Raw genomic sequence first — 24,689 nt, 5'->3', positions numbered from 1 at the left:
ACCTGTCCACGGTCCACCTGTCCGTGACAGGTGGGCCTAAGCTCATTAAAAAAAGTGGGCCTTAGCCTATAAAGAAAAAAGAGAAAAGAGAATGAAAAAAGAAAAAAAAACAAAAGAGAAAAAAAAAGGAGAATAAAGGGGTTTTTTTTGACACTGAAGAGAATTCTCAAATTCATCTAATGATAGTGCTCTTAGGTCATTCTGTTATCTAATTGTATTGGGAAATCAAAAATTTGCCTTCTTCTGCTTTGGTCTGAAATGCTTTGGAAAATGGGTTTGCGGTTGTCAATTTTCAAAATTTTCATGGGGGGAGATCCCCCTCGGACGCTCGAGTGCCTTCATCGCGCTCGTGACGCGACGAAGGCGCGTACTTGTGTGGGCCTTGGTCAATGACCTGACAGGTGGGCCTTCGGCCCACCAGTCCGGCATTGCTTTGAAATATTTGTAAGATAAAACATTCTTCAAAGGCGTCGTCATGGGCAACGCCGTTGGTAATCGGGAAACTTGAATATAGTTCAAATGGCGGACTTCTTCATCTTTAGACGTCATTGCTCCGGACTTACTCGACCAGGATCCTCGAGTACGTTACGACATGCGCGCATGCGCAGCGAGAACGGGTAATCCAACGGCGCGGCGCTTTCTTTAGGTATCAAAATGGAAGATAAACGCCGCCAAACAATTATGCCCGGTGTCCAGACGAGCAGAAAATAATCCACCAACAAACTTTAATTAAAACTGACTTTTTCATTGACATCTTATTGGAATTATTAAATCCGGAGAAGCGAAATAAAGCCCCAAGGACAGAATATAATGTTGAACATACAGTCCGGCTCTACAATCCTTAGAAGACTTTAAATTATACTTTCGTTTAACCAATGTGACGTATTTGTTAACGAGCTCAATGGCTTACCAGAATTGCAGTTAGGAAGGCAAGATGGTCGCATGCCAGTTACAATCTCAAAACAAGCAGTGGGGTTTCTGTGGAATACTGCTATATCCATTTCGCCCACTATCCGATAGATTTGAAATATCTAAATCAACAACGCACGACTGTACACGCCACAGAGTTTCTAAAGAAAACAACTATTCAATGGCTATTACCCCATGGACGTCAAGAAATTTATGATTGTTTTGTTAAATAATGTAAATTTCCCGGAACAATCGAAGCTATCAGTGGCTGTCATATCCGAATTAAAACGCCCAAGATGAAGGACAATCAAACATATTGCATACATCAACCGCAAAAATTTCACTCGGTCGTACTCCTGTTTATATGATCATCGAATTCTATTTAATCATGTTAAAACTGGTTGCTCTACCGGCGCTAGGGTTTTGAGGAATTCTTCTATTTTCCTCCAACCAGATACCAAATTTCAGGAGGGAGAATTCCTACTTGGGGTCCCAGCCTTCCCTCTTCCGCCATGGTTTATGACTCCACACAATGATTTTGGGAAATTCTATTTTGCCCTTGAAGTTTGGTATCTAATGATAGTGCTCTTAGGTCATTCTGTTATCTAATTGTATTGGGAAATCAAAAATTTGCCTTCTTCTGCTTTGGTCTGAAATGCTTTGGAAAATGGGTTTGCGGTTGTCAATTTTCAAAATTTTCATGGGGGGAGATCCCCCTCGGACGCTCGAGTGCCTTCATCGCGCTCGTGACGCGACGAAGGCGCGTACTTGTGTGGGCCTTGGTCAATGACCTGACAGGTGGGCCTTCGGCCCACCAGTCCGGCATTGCTTTGAAATATTTGTAAGATAAAACATTCTTCAAAGGCGTCGTCATGGGCAACGCCGTTGGTAATCGGGAAACTTGAATATAGTTCAAATGGCGGACTTCTTCATCTTTAGACGTCATTGCTCCGGACTTACTCGACCAGGATCCTCGAGTACGTTACGACATGCGCGCATGCGCAGCGAGAACGGGTAATCCAACGGCGCGGCGCTTTCTTTAGGTATCAAAATGGAAGATAAACGCCGCCAAACAATTATGCCCGGTGTCCAGACGAGCAGAAAATAATCCACCAACAAACTTTAATTAAAACTGACTTTTTCATTGACATCTTATTGGAATTATTAAATCCGGAGAAGCGAAATAAAGCCCCAAGGACAGAATATAATGTTGAACATACAGTCCGGCTCTACAATCCTTAGAAGACTTTAAATTATACTTTCGTTTAACCAATGTGACGTATTTGTTAACGAGCTCAATGGCTTACCAGAATTGCAGTTAGGAAGGCAAGATGGTCGCATGCCAGTTACAATCTCAAAACAAGCAGTGGGGTTTCTGTGGAATACTGCTATATCCATTTCGCCCACTATCCGATAGATTTGAAATATCTAAATCAACAACGCACGACTGTACACGCCACAGAGTTTCTAAAGAAAACAACTATTCAATGGCTATTACCCCATGGACGTCAAGAAATTTATGATTGTTTTGTTAAATAATGTAAATTTCCCGGAACAATCGAAGCTATCAGTGGCTGTCATATCCGAATTAAAACGCCCAAGATGAAGGACAATCAAACATATTGCATACATCAACCGCAAAAATTTCACTCGGTCGTACTCCTGTTTATATGATCATCGAATTCTATTTAATCATGTTAAAACTGGTTGCTCTACCGGCGCTAGGGTTTTGAGGAATTCTTCTATTTTCCTCCAACCAGATACCAAATTTCAGGAGGGAGAATTCCTACTTGGGGTCCCAGCCTTCCCTCTTCCGCCATGGTTTATGACTCCACACAATGATTTTGGGAAATTCTATTTTGCCCTTGAAGTTTGGTAGTGTGGTGGCGTTTGGTGATGGTGCAGTGGAGATCAATTGGTTGTAGCTGGTGATGTTTTGGCAGGCAATCGGATTTTCTTGTCGGAGTCGGGAAGAAGTGGGGATCTGTGTGGTGAAGAGCTTGGTTGTTGGGAAAGCTGCTCTGGTCACCTTGAGTAGATCTAGCATCTGCTCGTGTATCCTTGGTTAACTTTCCTCCCTGTTGTTGAGCCCGACATGTGTCATTAATTCCTCTGGTGCAGGTCCCAGGTAGTTCTGGAGGATCTGTTTGATGTGGCTGATCTTGGCTCCGGAATAGCTATGGATCTCCCAGTCCCCGAGGAAGGATGCAATCCTAGCCAGGTTAGAGGATCCAATAACCAGGGTCTTTGCCATGACGGGTGGTAGGAACCATAAATCCTTCTCGTCTTTATCTTTGTAGCCGTGAGGTCTCTTTAGGGATAGGTTGAGTGATCGCCTACATCTGGTGGAAGATCTGGTGGTGATTCTAGGGATAGGAATGATGGGCGATCTAGGGGACAGACAGTTGACAAGTGCGTTCAGTGTCGATATAGATCCGGAGGAAGTAGGTGAGCCAGACACACCGGGGCGAACGGGTTGGCCTAGCAGCACGCTTTGAGGAAGTGATAATGCATATCCTTCTCTTGTTGGGTGTGTTTTGTTTTGGTGTGTCCCTTAGACGGTTGTGTGTCATGTGCATTGAGGATGGCGGAGGGTGTGTGACAGTTTTAGAGACCGTGGATAGGAGGCGATGGAGCTCTGTCTTCACAGTATCCTGAAGTCGCTTGCCATAGGACTTCTTGACCCATGCTTGGGCATGGCTAGAGTACTCTTGTATAGCATCCATGGTAAACTGACGTGACTTCAAGTACAGGTACTCCAGTTTCTCCGCTAGCAGCGCTCGGTAGTGTGTTGACAAGGATGAGGCGACGTCTTGGCCCATTTCAAGTTCAATGTCTCAATGGTAGTGGCTATGGTAGGCGTCTTCATGGCCGGCTTCGCGAACTTGGATCTTCCAAGTGATACTTCTGGTGGGTGTTTCATTCTCTTGACTCTCCATAATGTCAAATGGTGGAGGCATTGGAGGACCTAGAAGAAGACCTTCACAACACCTGCATTCTCTGGAGGTGGTTGGCGCTAGTTTGGTTACCCAATGGCACCCAGTAACTATGGCTAAATCTATTTGTTACGGCCAGCTCAATTTTTGTCAAGGTCGCTGAGATGTAAATAAGGTTAGGGCACGTGATTGTAGGTTATGGTTATGGTAAACATTGGGGCTAGGCCCAGGGTTAGGGTTGGGATTAGCGCTAGGCCTGTTTACATCTCGTGACCTATGACGAAAAATTCAGTTGAGCTTATCATTTAGCACCGAGCGGAATCCATTCTTGTCCCATGCCATCTCAATAACTTTTTGATTTTTTTCAATGTGATGAAGTTTGTTAGTGCCTGTTAGATCCCACGACCGTTGCTGACGGCAATAAAAGAAACGGGTTATTGATGAATCCTTATATGGTATTGAACACGGTGATAAGGGGAGATCTAAAGTAGCTTTGGCAGCAAAATGTGCTTGATCATTCTCCCTTATATCATCGTGACTTGGGAGCCAGCAAAAGACAACGCCTTTGCTGTTAAACCCGTAAGATAATAGCAGACGGTGAACAACTGCTACTAACGGGTGTTCAAGTCGTTTATTTTTAATTGCTTGGAGCGAGGACGAAGAATCAGTAAAGATGATGTGCTGTAGTTAATGTGATGATTAAATGAACTTCAATGCAGGAAGAAGGGCATGGAGCTCAGTTGTAAATGTTGAAGCAGCTAGTGGAAGACGCACAGAAATGGTCTCAAATGGCGTCACGGTAGCCGAAGCTACCCAATCACCATCTTTAGAACCATCTGTGTAAATAGGAGCATAATAACCATATGTAAAACCTTAGCAAGGAGATATTGGAACACCATCCAGCTAATAGTATCTCTCTTTTTATGTTAAGTAAAATCGAAATCGATCGTTGGGGGGGGGGGGAGATATAGCCCCTGATGGTGTCCTAAAGAAAGGGGTGTTCGCAATACTGTCAAGGCTGATACCAGCCATAGACAAAAGCGGTTGTATGCGAATACCGAGCGATGGAATAACATTAGTTTATCACGTCGGTTGTGAAGCGAGGGCATAGTATAGTCCCTTGGGCTTTCCCAGGTTAAAGCCGGATTTATCTACTCTGGGTTGAGATGTGTGACTTTAACCAAGGTGATGCTCACATCTTGTTAGCGTGTTTCTAAAATATTGTAAATGGCAGATAAACAACGACTATTTTAATCCTTGAGTGGCATTTAGCGATTGAACACATTAAAAACACAACACAGTTTATATGGAAATACAATCACTGGTTTATAAGTATAGCACGACGTTTCGACAAGTATTCTCTTATCGTTATCAAGCACAAATGATATTTAGTTAAACTAAAAGGTGATATTTATAGTAAAACAAAAAAGACGCCATAGATAAATGCTGTTATAATACAAGATAATAGTTAAATTGATCAAAGGATAATTAAAACTTAAATATAGTTAATTGATGGGGGTTAACAGTGACCAGGGAGCAACAAAGCCATATATTTGGTATAGACAAAATAAACACAATTTGATGTGGCTGATCTTGGCTCCGGAATAGCTATGGATCTCCCAGTCCCCGAGAAAGGATGCAATCCTAGCCAGGTTAGAGGATCCAATAACCAGGGTCTTTGCCATGACGGGTGGTAGGAACCATAAATCCTTCTCGTCTTTATCTTTGTAGCTGTGAGGTCTCTTTAGGGATAGGTTGAGTGATCGCCTACATCTGGTGGAAGATCTGGTGGTGATTCTAGGGATAGGAATGATGGGCGATCTAGGGGACAGACAGTTGACAAGTGCGTTCAGCGTCGATATAGATCCGGAGGAAGTAGGTGAGCCAGACACACCGGGGCGAACGGGTTGGCCTAGCAGCACGCTTTGAGGAAGTGTTAATGCATATCCTTCTCTTGTTGGGTGTGTTTTGTTTTGGTGTGTCCCTTAGACGGTTGTGTGTTATGTGCATTGAGGATGGCGGAGGGTGTGTGACAGTTTTAGAGACCGTGGATAGGAGGCGATGAAGCTCTGTCTTCACAGTATCCTGAAGTCGCTTGCCATAGGACTTCTTGACCCATGCTTGGGCATGGCTAGAGTACTCTTGTATAGCATCCTTGGTAAACTGACATGACTTCAAGTACAGGTACTCCAGTTTCTCCGCTAGCAGCGCTCGGTAGTGTGTCGACAAGGATGAGGCGACGTCTTGGCCCATTTCAAGTTCAATGTCTCAATGGTAGTGGCTATGTTAGGCGTCTTCATGGCCGGCTTCGCGAACTTGGATCTTCCAAGTGATACTTCTGGTGGGTGTTTCATTCTCTTGGCTCTCCATAATGTCAAATGGTGGAGGCATTGGAGGACCTAGAAGAAGACCTTCACAACACCTGCATTCTCTGGAGGTGGTTGGCGCTAGTTTGGTTACCCAATGGCACCCAGTAACTATGGCTAAATCTATTTGTTACGGCCAGCTCAATTTTTGTCAAGGTCGCTGAGATGTAAATAAGGTTAGGGCACGTGATTGTTGGCAGGATTGTAGGTTATGGTTATGGTAAACAATGGGGCTAGGTCCAGGGTTAGGGTTGGGATTAGCGCTAGGCCTGTTTACATCTCGTGACCTATGACGAAAAATTCAGTTGAGGTTATCATTTAGCACCGAGCGGAATCCATTCTTGTCCCATGCCATCTCAATAACTTTTTGATTTTTTTCAATGTGATGAAGTTTGTTAGTGCCTGTTAGATCCCACGAACGTTGTTGACGGCAATAAAAGAAACGGGTTATTGATGAATCCTTATATGGTATTGAACACGGTGATAAGGGGAGATCTAAAGTAGTTTTGGCAGCAAAATGTGCTTGATCATTCTCCCTTATATCATCGTGACTTGGGAGCCAGCAAAAGACAACGACTTTGCTGTTAAACCCGTAAGATAATAGCAGACGATGAACAACTGCTACTAACGGGTGTTCAAGTCGTTTATTTTTAATTGCTTGGAGCGAGGACGAAGAATCAGTAAAGATGATGTGCTGTAGTTAATGTGATGATTAAATGAACTTCAATGCAGGAAGAAGGGCATGGATCTCAGTTGTAAATGTTGAAGCAGCTAGTGGAAGACGCACAGAAATGGTCTCAAATGGCGTCACGGTAGCCGAAGCTACCCAATCACCATCTTTAGAGCCATCTGTGTAAATAGGAGCATAATAACCATATGTAAAACCTTAGCAAGGAGATATTGGAACACCATCCAGCTAATAGTATCTCTCTTTTTATGTTAAGTAAAATCGAAATCGATCTTTGGGGGGGGGGGGAGATATAGCCCCTGATGGTGTCCTAAAGAAAGGGGTGTTCGCAATACTGTCAAGGCTGATACCAGCCATAGACAAAAGCGGTTGTATGCGAATACCGAGCGATGGAATAACATTAGCTTATCACGTCGGTTGTGAAGCGAGGGCATAGTATAGTCCCTTGGGCTTTCTCAGGTTAAAGCCGGATTTATCTACTCTGGGTTGAGATGTGTGACTTTAACCAAGGTGATGCTCACATCTTGTTAGCGTGTTTCTAAAATATTGTAAATGGCAGATAAACAACGACTATTTTATTTGAATAATATAAGTTTACCTGACTTAAAGCGGAAATTATGTGTGTATGCACCAGTAATCCGGGGGTTGGATGACCGAATGGTTAGCACGTGCACACTGTAAGATAAGGTCTGTCATTGAGTCAACTGGCGTGGTTTCCATTCCCCGGTTGTACGTGACAAGGAGTATGGTCGCCTGTCCCACCTCGTGGATTTTCTCCTCCGGTTTCCTCCAACTGCTAAAGAACCCTACGCGCAAGCGGATTATTGAAAAAAAAAATTGAACCATGTGTTAATCCCGAAATCACCTAGTTTGTGTCGAGTGGACTTTAACCCCCCCCCCCTCTCTCTCTCTCTCTCTCTCTCTGCACCAGTAATCCGATATATTGACATCAGGTTTAAGTAATAAAAATTTGATACCCGATAGAATGTAAAGCTCTTCAATCCACTGAGCGTCGTTTGCATTTTCCGGACGATATCTAATTGTTCACGATTTGAACCACGCTACAGTGTACTCCGCTATAATTAAAAACACGAAATGAAAAAGTCAACAGTAGATTCATCCCCATGCGTGGATTGCAGAGGAAATTGTAGTTGGAACTGGTTGGTTTTGATCATCAAATAACATCCAACTTTTCTACTACATCGGGGCTAATGAAGATGTAGTGTAGCTGTCTGGTCGTTCAGATGGAACAAAAAACTGAGGGCCCAAGTACACATTGGCGTGCACGTGCACGTAAAAGATCCCTTGGCAGTTGGAATTCGATATAAGAGTAGGCTCTAGCGCCGCTTCCCGAGCAAAATTTCTCTCATGAAAGCACACTGTATGGCGTATGCCTGTCTTCATTAGCCCAGGTTAGGAGCAGAACAGTAGGACGTTAAACCCCCTTTCATTTTATAACACCTGGTAATCTAGATTCATGGTGTGGGCTACGGGGTAAACTTCGTTTATCTGTATTTTCATACCTTTTATATTTATCTGGGGTTTTGGGGTTTTTTTGCAGTTCAAGATGGCGGATAAACTACGTAAACCTCACTGTAGTAAATGTAGAAATCACGGTGTTCTCAGTCCCTTAAAGGGTCATAAACGGAGATGTACCGTCCAGAAGTGTACATGCACCAATTGTGAACTGGTTGACATTAGTAGACGAGATATATCTAAACGACAAATTGCCCTTAGAAGACTTCAGACGGAAGATGAACAGTATGGTGCTCCAGAGACGACAATAATAAATTCAGAAGATCATTCAAATGGTAAATAACATTAAATCTGGTTTAACATCCTACTTTACTGCTCTTACTGGGCTAATAAAGTAGAGGATACACCATGCAGTGTGCTATGTGGGGAAATTTGGGCTTGACAGCGGCTCTTAAGTCTAGAGCCTACTCTTTTACTCTTCTTCAATTTCCAATTGTCAGAGCAAAAGAGCAATGGAGTGTAACGTCCACTCGACGTAAAACTAGGTCATTTCGGGACTAACATGGTTCAATTTCATTTCAAAAATTCTCTTGCGGGTAGGGATCTTTAGCAGTGGGATGAAACCGGAGGACCTGGAGAAACCCACGAGGGTGGACAGGCAATCCCTACTTCTTGTCACATAAAACCTTATGATACAACGCGCATGCACTAACCACTTGAACACCCAACCCTCCTGTGCGATCTTTAACATGCTTCCAATGGAATACAGGGTACTACCCAAGTTTTTTATTCCATTCGAACAACTAGACACATTTCCTTGCCATGCCCTCTTTCCTGATACCTCCTTTTTAGTGTGCCAGAGTCTTAATCACTGATCGACTGTGACTATCACAATGTTTCAGAGCTAGAAACTATGACTCGGGCTTAATACTAAAGTCAGGGACTTAGGACTCGACTTGGGTTTGAAGTTCGATGACATGGGACTCGAAGTCATACTCGAGATCACACCTCTGCAATGTATTAGATGACACCATTTAAAAAATTGTGTTTATTGAGAGAGAAATGGAGTTTAACGTCCACTCAACACAAACTAGGTCATTTCGGGACTAACATATGGTTTAATTTTATTTCAACAATTCGCTTGCGCGTAGGGGTCTTTAGCTGTGGCAGGAAATCAGAGGAACTGGAGAAAACGCACAAGGTTGGACAGGCGACCCTACTCCTTGTCAGGTACAACCGGGGAATCGAAACCATGCCAGTTAACTCAATGACAGACCTTATGAGACGACGCACATGTGCTAAAGCAGTGGACACGTTAACCGAATCATTCAGCCGAATCAATCAGCGCCGAATTTTATTTGGTCGAATGGGTGGACACACTAGCCGAAAGCTTCGCCCGATTCACCAGTCGATTGCATCGCCTTTCACATCACATGATTAAACATGCCGGTGTCTATGTCTTCAAACAATCATGTGACTTCTCGATATGAGTGGATGATGGGTGGTAATTGGGCAATGAATACTACATTCGGTCGAATGCTTCGGTGAAGTGGACACAATAGACGAATATATCAAACATGTTTGATTCGGGCGAATCATTCGACAGAATGACAATGGACACTAGGCGAATTTCGACGCCGATTGATTCGGCTATTGTGTCCACCACTTAACCATTCGACCTTCCAAAACCCCTGTGTTGTTTATAATTTCAGGTACAAGTAAACCTGTCTACCGACCAGCAGACGTGGCTTGTGTCCGATCAGCTACCAGTGCTCCGCCCGTTAATCACTACAACTACAACTACCAGGGGGCTAAATATTGTATATTATTTATTATAAATAGTGTTATAAAGCATAATGTTAACAAACTATTCATCTATAAATATACAAGTATTGACATAACACAGCATTAAAAGACAAGGTTATAGTTCATTGCATAGTAAATAGTTTTACATTATTTTTTTAATTACAAAAGTACAAAAAGTATAAAAAATAGATACACGTTTCTAAAATCTGTCTCAAATGGTCATAGAAAAATATTCATAAATGATGTCAATGCGTAGGGATGGACACCATACTTTAATTTACACATATTTACATAGTAACATTGTGGTTTAAATTGTCTATAGTTACAACTGTATGTGGTAACAGAAAACTTGTATACAAGTGTGTTAATTTGTTGTATATGGGTATAAAATAGGAACAATGAGTAGAAAATAATCTCGGAATAGATTAAGAAAATAAATCAAATTAATGGCCCATTGTTACTTATTCAATATTAAGTCGAGGGAAGTATTTTTTTGTTTTTGTTATTTGACCGACTTCCATTTTATGAAACGGGACATCTTTCAATTTTATTTGTAGGTCTTTTCCACATTTTAATATGTGTCTAATTACAAATAAGGGCCCAGGTTCAATGTGTGCCGGTTTCATCCATATAAAAGTGCCCCCCCCCCCATTACAAGTTAAGGCATACATGAGGTTCTTTGTGTCCCAGTTCATATTGACGTTAAGAGTGAAGTTATAAAAATAATATGAACTATTTGGCATCGAACATCGAGGCATTTAGATACACTATAGATGAACTAAATTTTGCTTTGGTTAAGGCGTTTCAGATTAGGTGGCTGCCTTTGTAGTTTCTTTTGATGTCAGGATTGTCCTGCGCGCTTGCATTGTTTTCAAGAATTTGGGTAGCGACAATGTTAATCATATTATCTGAACTGTCTTTTACTTTAGTAGCCCTCAACGTTTGGATATCAATTGCCAAAGTCTTATTTATTTTACCCCAGCTTCTATTACCGAGGAGGTAATGCTATTTCAACAGATTTCGTTATAGCTCACATAATCTAACTAATGATGAGAATGCGTGGGTGACATGATTTTAAAGCGAGACAGTTTCTGCACAATGAACCAATCCCGATGAACTTTCTCGGTCAACAGCGGGATCAAAACGGGGGCTCCAATTTAGCGAGCCAACGTCTTACTCACTGAGTGACCGTGTCGGCTCTAGATATAATATGACTATATATAACGTAACAATATAATAGAAATACATTGAATGTTTGTTATAATGGATATTTGAATTCCTCAAACGAATCCTACAACTATCAAAAAAGACCTTCCGATATATAAGACCGGAACCATCATTGAAAAGTATGAACCAATGTATCACTGGCTTATGATTAAATTATAGTGAATTATTAATAATAAAAATCTAAACAATTTTATCTACTTGATGCACTACTGATAAATACTTTAGCACTCGAGTTGTTGTTGTTGAGATCGAGTGTCAATACAATTGATATTCCAATTCCTTACCGGATAACCTCGTCTGGTGAATGGTTCAGACACCTCATATGTCTATGATAGTAACGACTAAATCGTCCAGGGAGGTCATTGCGAATCCAAAGAATTTTAAACGTAAGAAACATTAATAAAATGTTTCGCTATATATCATTTTTTTGTTTCTATACAATATACATTATTACATCTATTTGATTTTGCCAGACACTATAGATGTATACGTATTTGGCGTATCATTTGATGTAAGATCTAATGTGTCATACATATTTCTCGTATTGTCTTCTGTATTAAACGACTGGTTTTCATATTCTACATCACGTGTATTAGTGAGAATATTCTGATATCTAGTGGTTAATGTATCATCTGTTGTAGAACTAGTTGGGTTTAAATCTGTATTACTGTAAACATAATCAGGAACAGTGTCGTCCTTTGGGTTATTCGATTGACGCCTGAAATATATTCCAATCCTTTTATAAGATAACTGATATCTACCATTAAACCATAGGCATCAAGTAAATAATTGTAGTCTACGTAGTTTGCATAACAAAGTAGCATCAATCTGTAGAAAGCCTTCACATCAATAAGTTTCAAAATGATAATATACAGATTATTGTAGCCTCTGTTCAGCTAGTTAACAAAAATTATATGAGCAACGCCAACGGTCCTAAGGACGAACACAGATGCCAGCAGTATGCGACAACGTTAAATTGTCAGCACAAGACCAGTATTTAGATGGCTCGGCTATCACATGATTCTTTCACGGGGCAATGCGGTAGACGTGATTGATATATGACACAATGCAATGCAAGAGATCAGCGGACGTCTTTCACAATTATTTGTAGATCAAACTGATTTGATGTGTACGACCGAACATGACACGAACCGTTCAGTGGAGGTCAATGAAACTACCACAAAGGCATAAGATAGCTAATTGAATTGATAAACTATTAAAGCGTAAATTGAGATATATAGCCGCTGTAATTCATAAATGTTACCTTTTCTTATAAGTATGATATGGCAGGAAGACTGCTATCGTACCAAGTATACCACACAGAACACCAACCAGAACACCAATCACACCACTTACAACAGGACTTACCGCTGTACATGCGCAGCAAGACAAACGGTCTGTTAAATATAATAATGATATTGCGCAACTATGATATTGTAAACCGTATATTTATGAACATACCGTTTTGTTATTTCGGATCAGAGAAAGGGAAGGAGAGAGAGAGAGATAAATGAGGCTTAACGTCCACTCGACACAAACTAGGTCATTTCGGGACTAATATATATGGTTCAATTCTATTTCAATAATTCACTGGCGCGTAGGCGTTGTCTTTATCAATGGGAGGAAACCGGAGGACCCGGAGAAAACCGACGAGGCTGGACAGACGACTTATAACTCCTTGTCACATACAAGCGGTTAATCGAAACCACACCAGTTGACTCAGTGGGAGACCTTGGGATGTCACGTGCACGCGTTAAACCTTAAGACTCCCCCACCCCAGATTATAGAAATATATTATTATCGGGAATAATATTTCGTTTTTAGACAGACATGTTAGAGGTACTCTTAGTATCCAATGAATAAAAGAAAAGTTCCAGCCTATGCATATTACAGCTGACCGTGTTATAATTATAATTAAATACCGAAACTGTCAATCAGTAGGTAATAAAATGTACAGTATACAAATAATATTTTCTTTAAAATTGTGTAAATGTAGCTTACCCTGACAAGTTGGACCTTGAAAGCCATCAGCACAACCAACAAGACCACAACTACCAGTAATTATATCACATGATGTTTCATCAGCACAGTTACCACATTTACTGGTACAGTTATCACCATAAAGACCTGCTTCACAATCTGTTAATACCAGACCAACATTCATAATATATATGTTATCATCAACCATTTGTGTTATTAGACATGCACTGAAGTCTACTTTTTATCATTCGATACACGAAATAAATTAAGTACGTAGTTTGGTCAAAAAGTAGTTATGAACTGTAAATACTGGGTGTGTTGGCGGCTGTGATAGAAATGGTAGATGTACTAACTGTCTCATGTAAAGATATGTGTGATATATACAACTGGCGGGAGTTTTTTCTTTAATGTGCATAAAAGTTATATCTCATATCAACCTGTCATGACGTCATCTTAGGTTGATATATTCGGTTCATATCAACCGATGATCGATATAATACAAATAATTATTACAAATATAAATAATATTTGGGCAAGACGCTGGCTCGCTAGCCTGGAGGTCGGGTGTTCGATCCCTGCATTGGACGAGGAAGTGATGCAGGACGGATTGCCTGACAAGGACAGCTGTCTAGTCGTTCGAATGGGACGAAAAACCGAGGTCCCGTGTACACATTGGTGTGCACGTAAAATATCCCTTGACAGTTGGAATTCGATATAAGAGTAGGCCGTAGTGCCCCTGTCCGGGCAAAATTTCCCCCATAGCACATTGTATGCTCCATTAGCCCAGTTCGGAGCAGAACAGTAGGACGTTAAACCCATTTCATTTCATTTTATTGTCTATCATTACAATATCCTGTCATCTGACATAATCCTTCTAAGAACTACAATCATTATTAAATGTACTTCCAAAAATATATGTCAGGGTTGTCCATGGATATTCTGTATGTGGTGAAGATTGACTTTATAATACTAGTACGAACCATGTGAAGAGTTGATGATAGTATATTTGAGTTCGAGGGATATTGTCATATTATTTATGTTTAATCAAATTAAACTCAATTATATTCAAATAAAGGTAGAATAAAAAACTTACCCGTTGTACAGTTGGACCCTATTTTACCAGGTACACATCCATTTATACAATCCCCTGTCATCTGATCACACTTACCAACAGTTGTACAAACTACTGGTTTACAGTTAGTATTACATAGTTTATTACATGATGATCCCCATCTACCATCTTTACATTCAGTACAAGAGTTGGCATCATCTCTATCACAAACAGTACAACCAGTATTACAGTTCGTATCACATCTATCACCATATCTTCCAACAGTACATTCAGTACATCGACCATTTCTATCACAAGTGACACTGGTCTGGTCTGTTCTTGGTTGACATTCTGTACCACATGTAAGGTTACAGTATGGACCAACTGTATCAGGTTTACAGTCATTACATCTACCATCAGATTTAAAACATTTATTGTTTAAACAACCATCATTACAATTCTGTTGACATTTTGCACCATAAAAACCAGTTTTACAATCTCCAGTACAAACACCAGTAGTAGGATCACATGTATTATTATAACAGGTATTACATGGCTGACATGTAGAACGTGATGTACTGTAGTATCCAGTATTACATTGTGCTAGATCTGTAATATATATGATATATATGTCATTAGATCAATGATTTATTGCTCAGTGGTAGTTCGTATTACATTTAATTAAATATCCATATATTGTGCTGTATTTGATGCAGTATCCTTTATCATATTTTACCAAATGTACATATAATGTTATTGTATATTTAGTGTCACTGTATGCAATTCTGGAGAGGAAAATACACCCAAAATCTAAGCATTTCCAAAATGTTTTATGAACAAAAGCAATTTTGTTCGAAACACTTCTGATCACTGTTGGAAATATGTTTTATGAAAATAGCGATTTTGTTCAAACACTTCTGATCACGGTTCGAAAAATAATTTATGTAAATAGCCATTTTGTTCGAAAAACTTTTGATCATTGCTAGAAAAATGACCATATTGGACTATAATAGTTCATAAATAGGTAACGACAAATGAATATAATAAAAATGTTGAAAACGAGTACCACTTCATTCTTGTCTGTCCAATCGTGCAAGATATTAGAATGAACTTCCTGCCGGAATATAAGTCGTTATTCCAATGTAAAAACGAAAATGATATTAAGAATCTTTGTGTATATATCAAAAAAGGTATGAAAATAAGGGAAGAATTTCTATCAATATAACAAACATAAATATTAATTTTTTTTTATATTTTTCTGTGCTGTGTATTAATATATTGATTAATTATGTGTTGTTTGTTTTTTTTTTATTTTGTATAAATTTTGTACCATTGGCTTTTGGCCACAAAGTTCTTAAATAAAGATATTATTATTATTTAATGTATCTTTACAAACCTTCCCATACGTTCGCTTTAAGTAGGGACAGGTGTCGTGCACGATACATGGTATTCTTATTCTTATAGAACTCTCGATACAACTGAGCTAACTGCCTTTGAAATGGGTTAAATAGAGTGTCGATATGGGTTGGTAACTGTTTAGTGTAGCGACATTTCTTTACGATTACGTTTAATGCATCATATATAAGAGCTATATCTGCCTAGTGTAGGTCTTTCATTTGGCCTATCGAATTGTTGTAAGTTTAAACAGATTAAAACACGATGGCCATCTCAACAACGGTAGCATTGAAAACTGAGACTACGGTATCCTTCAAAGAGTCACAACGTTGCGTCGTTAAGAATAAAGTAATTCGACTTAAATGTTAAATATATTTCTTTTTCATTATCTATTTTTAAACTACCACAGCGATAACTATCGGCTCTTTATCTCCATCTTACATAAATGAGTTGATTTCTCGTTTAAAGAATTGGAAACTAGCGTCAGCAATCGTAATGTAACATATAATTACGCCAGGTACCTGCAAATATTTCAACTTCACACATTACTAGGGAGTCGTTAAAGCTTGACACATAGACAGTTCTACCAGAAAATGATGTAGATGAACCTTGATTACATCCAGTTACATTATAAACAGACTGTATTGTTGATGTTGTATCTTTATAACATGATGTAGCTGATTGAAGTCCTTGTCCACTACACTGACCACTAGAACTTGTCTTTATCTCAAATCCTTGTAATCTCCCCCAAACTGAAAATAAACCAAATAGAAAATCAGGGACAATCGATCCTTACCAAAAGGTTGTATTCTACCTAGTTTAAAAAGCGATCCTCAGTCAGCAACATTCAATAGACAAAAATGCTAAGAATAAACGGGCAATTAATTGTACTGTTGTAAGGGGCATTCTGTCTCTTCCAGCATCGAACAGGTTCGTTAAAATCTCTCGGAGTCACTGAATGAGACATTAAAACATATATTAAGAGTAATAATTATTAATTATAGATATTAACATACAGATGAAAATTATTTGGTATAGCAGCGGTGATAACAAAATGAAATCCCGAGAATCGTGTGTTGCTTCGTAATAAATTCACCAACATCTACCAAATCTACACGTAGAACTTGAATAGTATATATCACTGATAATTGTCTTTGATTATAAAATAAAAATATTCATCCGTTCGCCAAGAAGTCGATGAAAAAATTTGATTCTTCAATTGTATGAAGATATACAGTTATCCGTGCTATTCCACAGATTGTATTACAGTTGCACAATTCTCGGATACGGGTTGTCAGGAAACATTCACCTCGAATAAACTAGTTTTATGCTCTATTGTAAATATTTGAATTGTCAAGCGTAATTATCCACCGACAGTCTTTATTCCTGCCTGGAATTACAGTATGTAATTTAATTTTCAATATTACTTAATTTATATTATATCATCGAAACATAACACGTGCATGTATTGGTGATGTATCCTTCTGTCCAGTACATATATGATGGCACTATCACGTGTGTTGAAAATGACTTGAAATAGGGTTTAACGTCCTATTTTGCTCCGACTGGAATAATAAAGACGGGTATACGCCAAATTGTGTGCTATGAGCGAAATTTAATTTTGTCAGGACAACGGCGTTACAGCCTACACTTATATCGAATTCCCCCATTGTCAGTGTCTAGTAATTCGGATGTGACGAAAAACCGAGGTCTCGGGTACACATTGATGTGCACGTAAAAGATCCCTTGGCAGTTGGAATTCGATTTAAGAGTAGGCCTTAGCGCCGGTGTCCGGGTAAAATATCTCTCATAGCACACTGTATGGCGTATGCCCGTATTCATTATCCCAGTCGGGGCAGAACAGTAAGACATTTTAAACCCCATTTCATTTCATTTCCCGTGGTGCCCGTGGGGAAAATTGCAAATGAAAGTATTATTAGTTTAACAACCTAAGCCAGTGTTAAACATACAGAGGTTGAAACTCCGAACGTTTATCAGGCACTGATCCACAGGAATAAACAGACTCGAGGCGGTTATTTAATTGGACGAAATAAAAATAAATCGCCAATACACTCATTTTTATTCCCGAATTGCAGTTATATCTATATCATCGGCATATTATTTCACCGTTTTTTTTGTTCTATTTTCTGAATTAAAAATATTGGTTATAAGTTTACATATTATGTACTTACATCTCGTGTCTTGTATGTTATATATTTTAATTTGGTTGAAATAATACAACTGTTGTAAATCAACACACCACCAACCAGACACTCCTTCCGGTGTATGAGTACATGATTGGCCAATATTCAAATCACTATTAGTATTACCATCTACAGCTCTAGAAGCGACACCACCATATTTTGTAGAACTCTGTTGTACTGATTGTTGACCAAGAGCAACATTGGTGGATGTATCTGTTTTAAAAGATCGAATATTATAAATGCATGTTTAAAAAGGTACGTGTGGAATATATTGCGATTTGAGAAAGGAAGAACATTTTTAACCTATTCAATAAGGCTATGGTTTCTGTGTCGCCGTCCACCAAATCAAATATTTCAAACTTACCAACACCCATATCCATCATATTACTGAGGCAATGCCCGAGAAATCCGTTGAGTTGGAATGGGTCTAATCGAACGAATCAATGCGAGGAGTGTGATATACTTCAAAATGAGATTCTCCAAAACGAAACGGTGGCATTCAAGTTAATCGGTCTCATGAATTATACCCCATACACACCCCCTCTTTAATGAACAACATCTACATTTTATGTAGCCCGTTCTAGAACTGCAACTGAACTGTATGTCAGTAATATCATCCATGTACGAAATATTTGCGTTTAGTGTATTATTTCTTACCAGAAAATATCTGAACTTCACATAAAGTAACTACTTCACTTGAAACAGTGACATATACTGTTCTTGCAGATATACTAGTTGATATAGGTTGATTACATCTATCTATTGTATAAACATCTTGTGTTGTTGGTGGTGTATCTTTATAACATGATGTAGCTGATGTAAATCCTGTTTGATTACACTGACCATTAGAACTTGTCTTAATCTCAAATCCCTGTAATCTGTCTTTAACTAGAAAAATGTAACATTATTCGATCAGTTATTGCCTGTGGATTTGTTTGCTCCAGAGATTTACCCAGGATACCACGAATAAACATTAATCTTTATCTGAACACTATTAGTTACTGACTGCAGATTAGGTTTTCATATCAGGATTTCTCAAACTGAACTGGTTACATTTACCAGGAATGTTAGATGACTGACTGTTGGACATACGCCGTACCGATAATTAGTCCAAAAAGTATCAAATATATATTTACAAACGATTTTAAATACAACATTCCCACTATTTTCAGTTAGGAGATTTAAATAACGTTATTCAACTCGCACTAGAGGGATTTGTTATTTCTGTGCCATTGAATCCATTTAGAGGATACTTAAACGATTTTAAATAGAACATGACGGATACTTTCAGTAAACTGATTTAATATCCACATGGTTATTCTTCTACTACATTTTGATCTGTTCATCTATGAAAGTGTTTATTTGTCAACTATAAAATTGTTGTTATTTAACTTTACTGAACGTATTTTTTATATATGTTCAAGTACACTAAATATAGTATTAGCATTTTTAATTTTTAATTGTTCATGTTAATGTTTCTGGGAATTTCTAAGTCTTTAGATAAAGCCACGTTCTACGTTTGTTCCAAATGTCAGTAAAACCCATCCAGTAAAACAACCACATTATATCCACAATTGAGTAGATGAAATGGTGTGCAAAGAAATATATTTGCATTTTACAACAAAACCGAAAAAGATTCGAAATTGACTAAAGAAGAAGAAGAAACACTTACAGGCATCTCTATTAAATAGTTTAATGATGTTTATATTATAAATCTGTTGAAGATCAACACACCACCATTCATTACCATTGTTACTCTTTGTACGTGTACATTGACCACTGTTCCAGTTATTATTAGTACTACCATCTACAGCATTACTTGAAGATGATCTAAAATCTAATTTAGAACTCTGCCCCGTTGGTTTTCCAACAGCAATGTTTGTATCTATAAATACATCATGTAAATAAGATCACACATAATTGTGAAACAATTTGTCAATTAATGTATTTAATATAACTGTAAAAAATTATTGTTTAAAGAAAAAATGATTTCAATATGTTAAAAAGGTCTAACACTGTTAACTGATTGTCTGTATTTCTGCACTAAGTACACACAGGCAGTTGTATTGTCGATTTGTTTGTCAATAGCAAGTCTAGTAAATGATTTATTTCCTTGATCCTACTTCCAATCGATAATACAATTACTAAGACCCCGTAGCTACATGTTAAAATTATTCAATACAGTAAAACAAGCATTACCTATACAAACATCACATGACCTCATACAGTTCTCTCTATAAAACTGATCTATAGGATATACAGTATTACCACATGATTGACAGTTGGTGGTGTCTGTATCTTTACATTCATCTAAAGCTGGAAAAACGAGAGAAGAACTTTAGTAAGCCGGTAATAAATAGATATTAAAGGTACATGCACACTATCTGAATAATATTGGTTTTACTAATGCTGTAAAAAGAGAATAGTGTTAATAACCTAATAATACATGCACACTAACAGAATAATGTAGATTTCACGCTTTGATGGCAGCTTGAACCTTGGATCATTATACCTCTCTCATCGATGCAGGTGCTGTGGTTCCGATCCAAGACCCGTGCGTAAAACGGCGAAGGGGTACCTACCTAAAGACCCTCAATAGCAAGCTAAGTTTCCAATTTTAATAGGGGTGTCTGTCAAAAGAAAGTCATTTTTTTCAATTAACGATGAGTTGGTGTTGAGTGCACGTCAAACCCCATTTTACCCTGTTTCGTCTACAGAACATGAATAATATTCTGAATAGGTCTGATTCTATCTTTTCTTATCTATTGAGCTAGACTTTATAATTCTATATAAATAATATAACATGATGACTACTTACCAGAACTAGAATGTAATATTAAAGATGATATTATCATTACGAATGAAAACTGGTTAGCTTTCATTTTGTACAATATACTTAAGACCTAAGAAAAAAAATATACAGATTTTATTTGTAAAACCGTGTCACTCTATAATAATGTTAAAACGGTTATATTAACATCTTACATTTGTATCATAATACATCCCTGGATTTTAAGAGTAAAATGAATGTAACCGCATACCTTAAACCACTCATGCAGATAGATATATGAAAATCTTCCTGGTTGCGTATTAAGTCATTTACTGTATATAAAGAAGACGGTGTGTGAAATATAATACAATTGGTTAGTAAAACATGCATGATAAATACATAGTTGGTCTAATTATTATACTTACTTCATTCAACCACCAGCATCAGTTAAAACAAGCCCTAATAACTATGGCGGGTATTTTACCAGTGCCTTTTAACCAAGAGAACTCTATAAACATAATTTAAATCTATGCATGTATTTGTTTGAAATGGTTAATAAGAGAACCTTTATTAATATTTGTATCTTTTCTTACCTGGGCATTCGATTGGTTCTGTAATTGACAATACAATGTGTTGTCTATCATCGCAGATCTATTTCATCTGGGTTATAAATCAAAGTATGCTACACATTTCTAAATATCTTACTATTACTCTTATGTGACACGTTTTAACTGGGAGCCGCGGTGGCTACGCGAGTAAGACGTAGGCTCGCTAACATGGGCGTCTCGTTATCGATTCTTGCGTTGGTCGAAAAAGTTCATGGGGTTTTTCCGCCCCCCCCCACCCTTGTTATTGTTAGTGGTGCAGGACAGAAGATAGGAAAACCCGAATTCTCGTCTACATATTAGCATGCACGCAAAAGATCCCTTTTCAGTTGGAATTCGATATAAGAGTAGGCCGTAGTGCCGCTGTCCGGATAAACTGTATCTCATAGCAAAGTGTATGGCGTATGCCCGTCTTCATTAGTTCAGTTGGAGCACAACAGTAGGACGTTAAACCGCTTTCATTTTCTGAGTTTATCTGCGAGAGTTATATTTTATAGTGAGATAATCGCTTGATTACTTTGACATCTTGGAGAGAGAGAGAGAGAGAGAGAGAGAGAGAGAGAGAGAGACTAGGTTTAACGTCCACTCGACACAAACTAGGACATTTCGGGACAGTGGGGGGAAACTAAACTGGAGGACCCGGAGAAAACCCACGAGTTTGGACAGTCGACCCTTATCCTTGTCACGTACAACAGGGGAATCGAAAACACACCAGTTGCCCAAACGTTAGACGTTATGATACAACGCGCACGCGCTAACCATTCGGCCATCCAACCAGCCGCAGTGAAAGGAAGGTTGAATATATTTTATACAGTAGCTGATGGTTTAATGTTAGCATGCATCCACGCTTATTCATATCTATAGTTAAGCAGGTAAGTTTAAATAATAACTGTTGGTTTAATGTCAGTATGCATCAATGTTTATTCATATTTATTGTCGTCGAGAAGGTAATTTTATATAGTAGCTGGCGATTTAACGCTTGAATCCATATTTATAGTCGAGCTCATCAATTTGAGTCTACATAGAGATGCAGGCTGTATGGCTGTTCGATATGAAATGGGGTTAAACGTCCTACTTTTCTACTTCAACTGGGCTAAAGAAACGGGCATACGCTATACAGTCTATTATTAGAGAAATTTAGACCTACTCTTATTTTGAATTCCATCTTTCTAGGGTTCGTTTACGTGCCCAACAATTTGTACACGGGAACTCGGTTTTACGTCCCATCCGAATGACTATACATTGTCCCTTGCCGGGCCCTGCGTCCCACATCGCTGACAAGGGGTGGGGGACCACGCCGGAAAATCAGGATGAATTTCCTCGTCCAGGATTGGGATTGACCAACGGACCTCTATGTTAGCGAGCAAACGTCCTACTCGCTGAGCCACCGTGGCGCACATGGCTGTTCGAATAAAAATTTCCAGCAGTGTACAGCAATAGACATTTATAATATACAACTTACCAATGGTCGTAGTTGTCTATGTTAATAATCCACGAAGTGTGCAGCAATACACAATAATATACAACTTACCAACGGTCGTAGTTGTCTATTTTAATGTTCAATCATAATATTTGTTGAAACACATCTATACAGGGTGAAAGCTCTTGTAAATTAAATAAAACCCTGGATATTTAAGCAGGAAGAATATTATAATTGCATGTTGGTTTAGGTAAATATACATCTTCATATGCTCTGTTGCACACTTCAGCGAACACAAAGATGAAAATGTGTAAAGAAACTATATGCTGTAGCGCGTTGATAAGAAAAATTGTAAAGGTATAAACATACAACATGTGGAGTTCCCATCCAATTTGACTAGAATACATTGGCTAGATGACTAATACCCTGAAAAAAAACCCTATAATATTGCGCGTAGTTGACCATTTCAGTTTGTGTACTATCACCCATCTATTGTGGTTTCTGTGGTTAGATTTTTTTGTTTTCAATTTATATCCTTATCGTTTCAGTTTATATGATATTCATTTTACCTTTTGGCTTAGTAGGTTATGGTCTAAGTTCTTGGAATACAGTTCTTAAATATCCGTCATCATCCTCGCCTTTCTTACATGAACCGTAGTCAGTCTTAAATATCCGTCAACATCCTCGTCTTTCTTACACGAACTGTAGTCTTAATACATCCGTCACCATCATCGTCTTTATTACGTGAACCGTCATCATCCTCGTCTTTCGTAGACTTAAACATCCGACATTATTCTCGTCTTTGTTCATATGTGTTAAAGACACCCTTTCCGTCTCGTCTAGCCTTGAGGGTGAGGGATTGGGAGGGGCTTAATATGTAGAATAGCCCTTGGCCCTTCTTTAATTAAATCCAACACTGAAGCTGGTGAATATAGCAGCTATGTACATCAAGCAATGATCAGGATTTTACAGTTAGAGAAACTGTAATAATACCAGATTTCAAGGATAACATAATTATAATCAGGTATAAGTTACATGTGTTTGTATTTTTTGTACAAAATTAAAGATGGGTTCCCGCGTACAAACTGGGTGATTTAATGGTATATATGGACCAAAAACATATTCAAACTAATTAATTTGTCATAATTATGCTTCAAATCCTTCTCAAACATTATAATTGCGAAGGAATGCCCTGCTATTAAAATTCGATCAAACCAGGTCATGTTTACGTCACGTCTTGGGAGTCAGAGGAGAATTAATTGTGAAGTAGACAAACATACATTTTACTAATAAATACTTTTAAAGAGCACGGGCGTTATTGCGATTTACAGTCCATTGTGTACAGACTAAATAAATTGTATTGTTTAGTTGCAGATTATATAAGTCTATATGATTAGAGTCCGTTACATCCCCCTATTTGACAACCTATATGACAACATGACAGACTTATTATAGTTTGTGAATAATAAAATTGTACTAAACGATATACAGCGACAGTTAATATCGTATTTTTCACTTGTTGTCTTCTTATAAGAGTATATATCAATTTGAGGATTTCATATACCAAACTAATTTGTGGTGTGGTTTTGTATGATAAAAACACAACTTTCGTCTTATAAAACGTATATTTCTATTTGAAGATTACACATACCAAACTAATTTGTGGTGTTGTTTTGTATGATAAAGAAGTAACGTCCACGTATAAGTTAACTTTTTCGAATTCATTTGTTATACTTAAGGTAAAAAATGACAGGTATTTGAATCTGTATGAATCTGTATTATCATAATATTTGTGTCAAGTAATGATACTTTAAATGTATAAATATAAATTATAAAACTTACCATATATTCTATAC

General features: G+C 38.3%; 1 protein-coding gene across 1 annotated transcript; it reads right to left on the bottom strand.

Moving 5' to 3' along the window:
* Window positions 1-10,222: 10,222 nt before the first annotated feature.
* On the bottom strand, window positions 10,223-20,349 carry LOC130012477 (uncharacterized). Its single transcript, XM_056100514.1, has 9 exons — window positions 20,238-20,349; window positions 19,711-19,923; window positions 18,696-18,926; window positions 18,027-18,251; window positions 16,356-16,586; window positions 14,482-15,048; window positions 13,410-13,547; window positions 12,673-12,805; window positions 10,223-12,126 (listed from the first exon to the last, which is right to left on the bottom strand). Exons 1-9 carry the CDS (start codon window positions 20,260-20,262, stop codon window positions 11,865-11,867), a joined length of 2,025 nt encoding a protein of 674 aa, XP_055956489.1. The 5' UTR covers window positions 20,263-20,349; the 3' UTR covers window positions 10,223-11,864.
* Window positions 20,350-24,689: the final 4,340 nt, after the last annotated feature.

The sequence above is a fragment of the Patella vulgata genome, chromosome 4 (assembly GCF_932274485.2).
Source record: "Patella vulgata chromosome 4, xgPatVulg1.2, whole genome shotgun sequence".
In the NCBI taxonomy this organism is placed as follows: domain Eukaryota; kingdom Metazoa; phylum Mollusca; class Gastropoda; family Patellidae; genus Patella; species Patella vulgata.
Note: the sequence above shows the minus strand (reverse complement) of the source record. Positions and strands in the feature narration are given on the sequence as shown.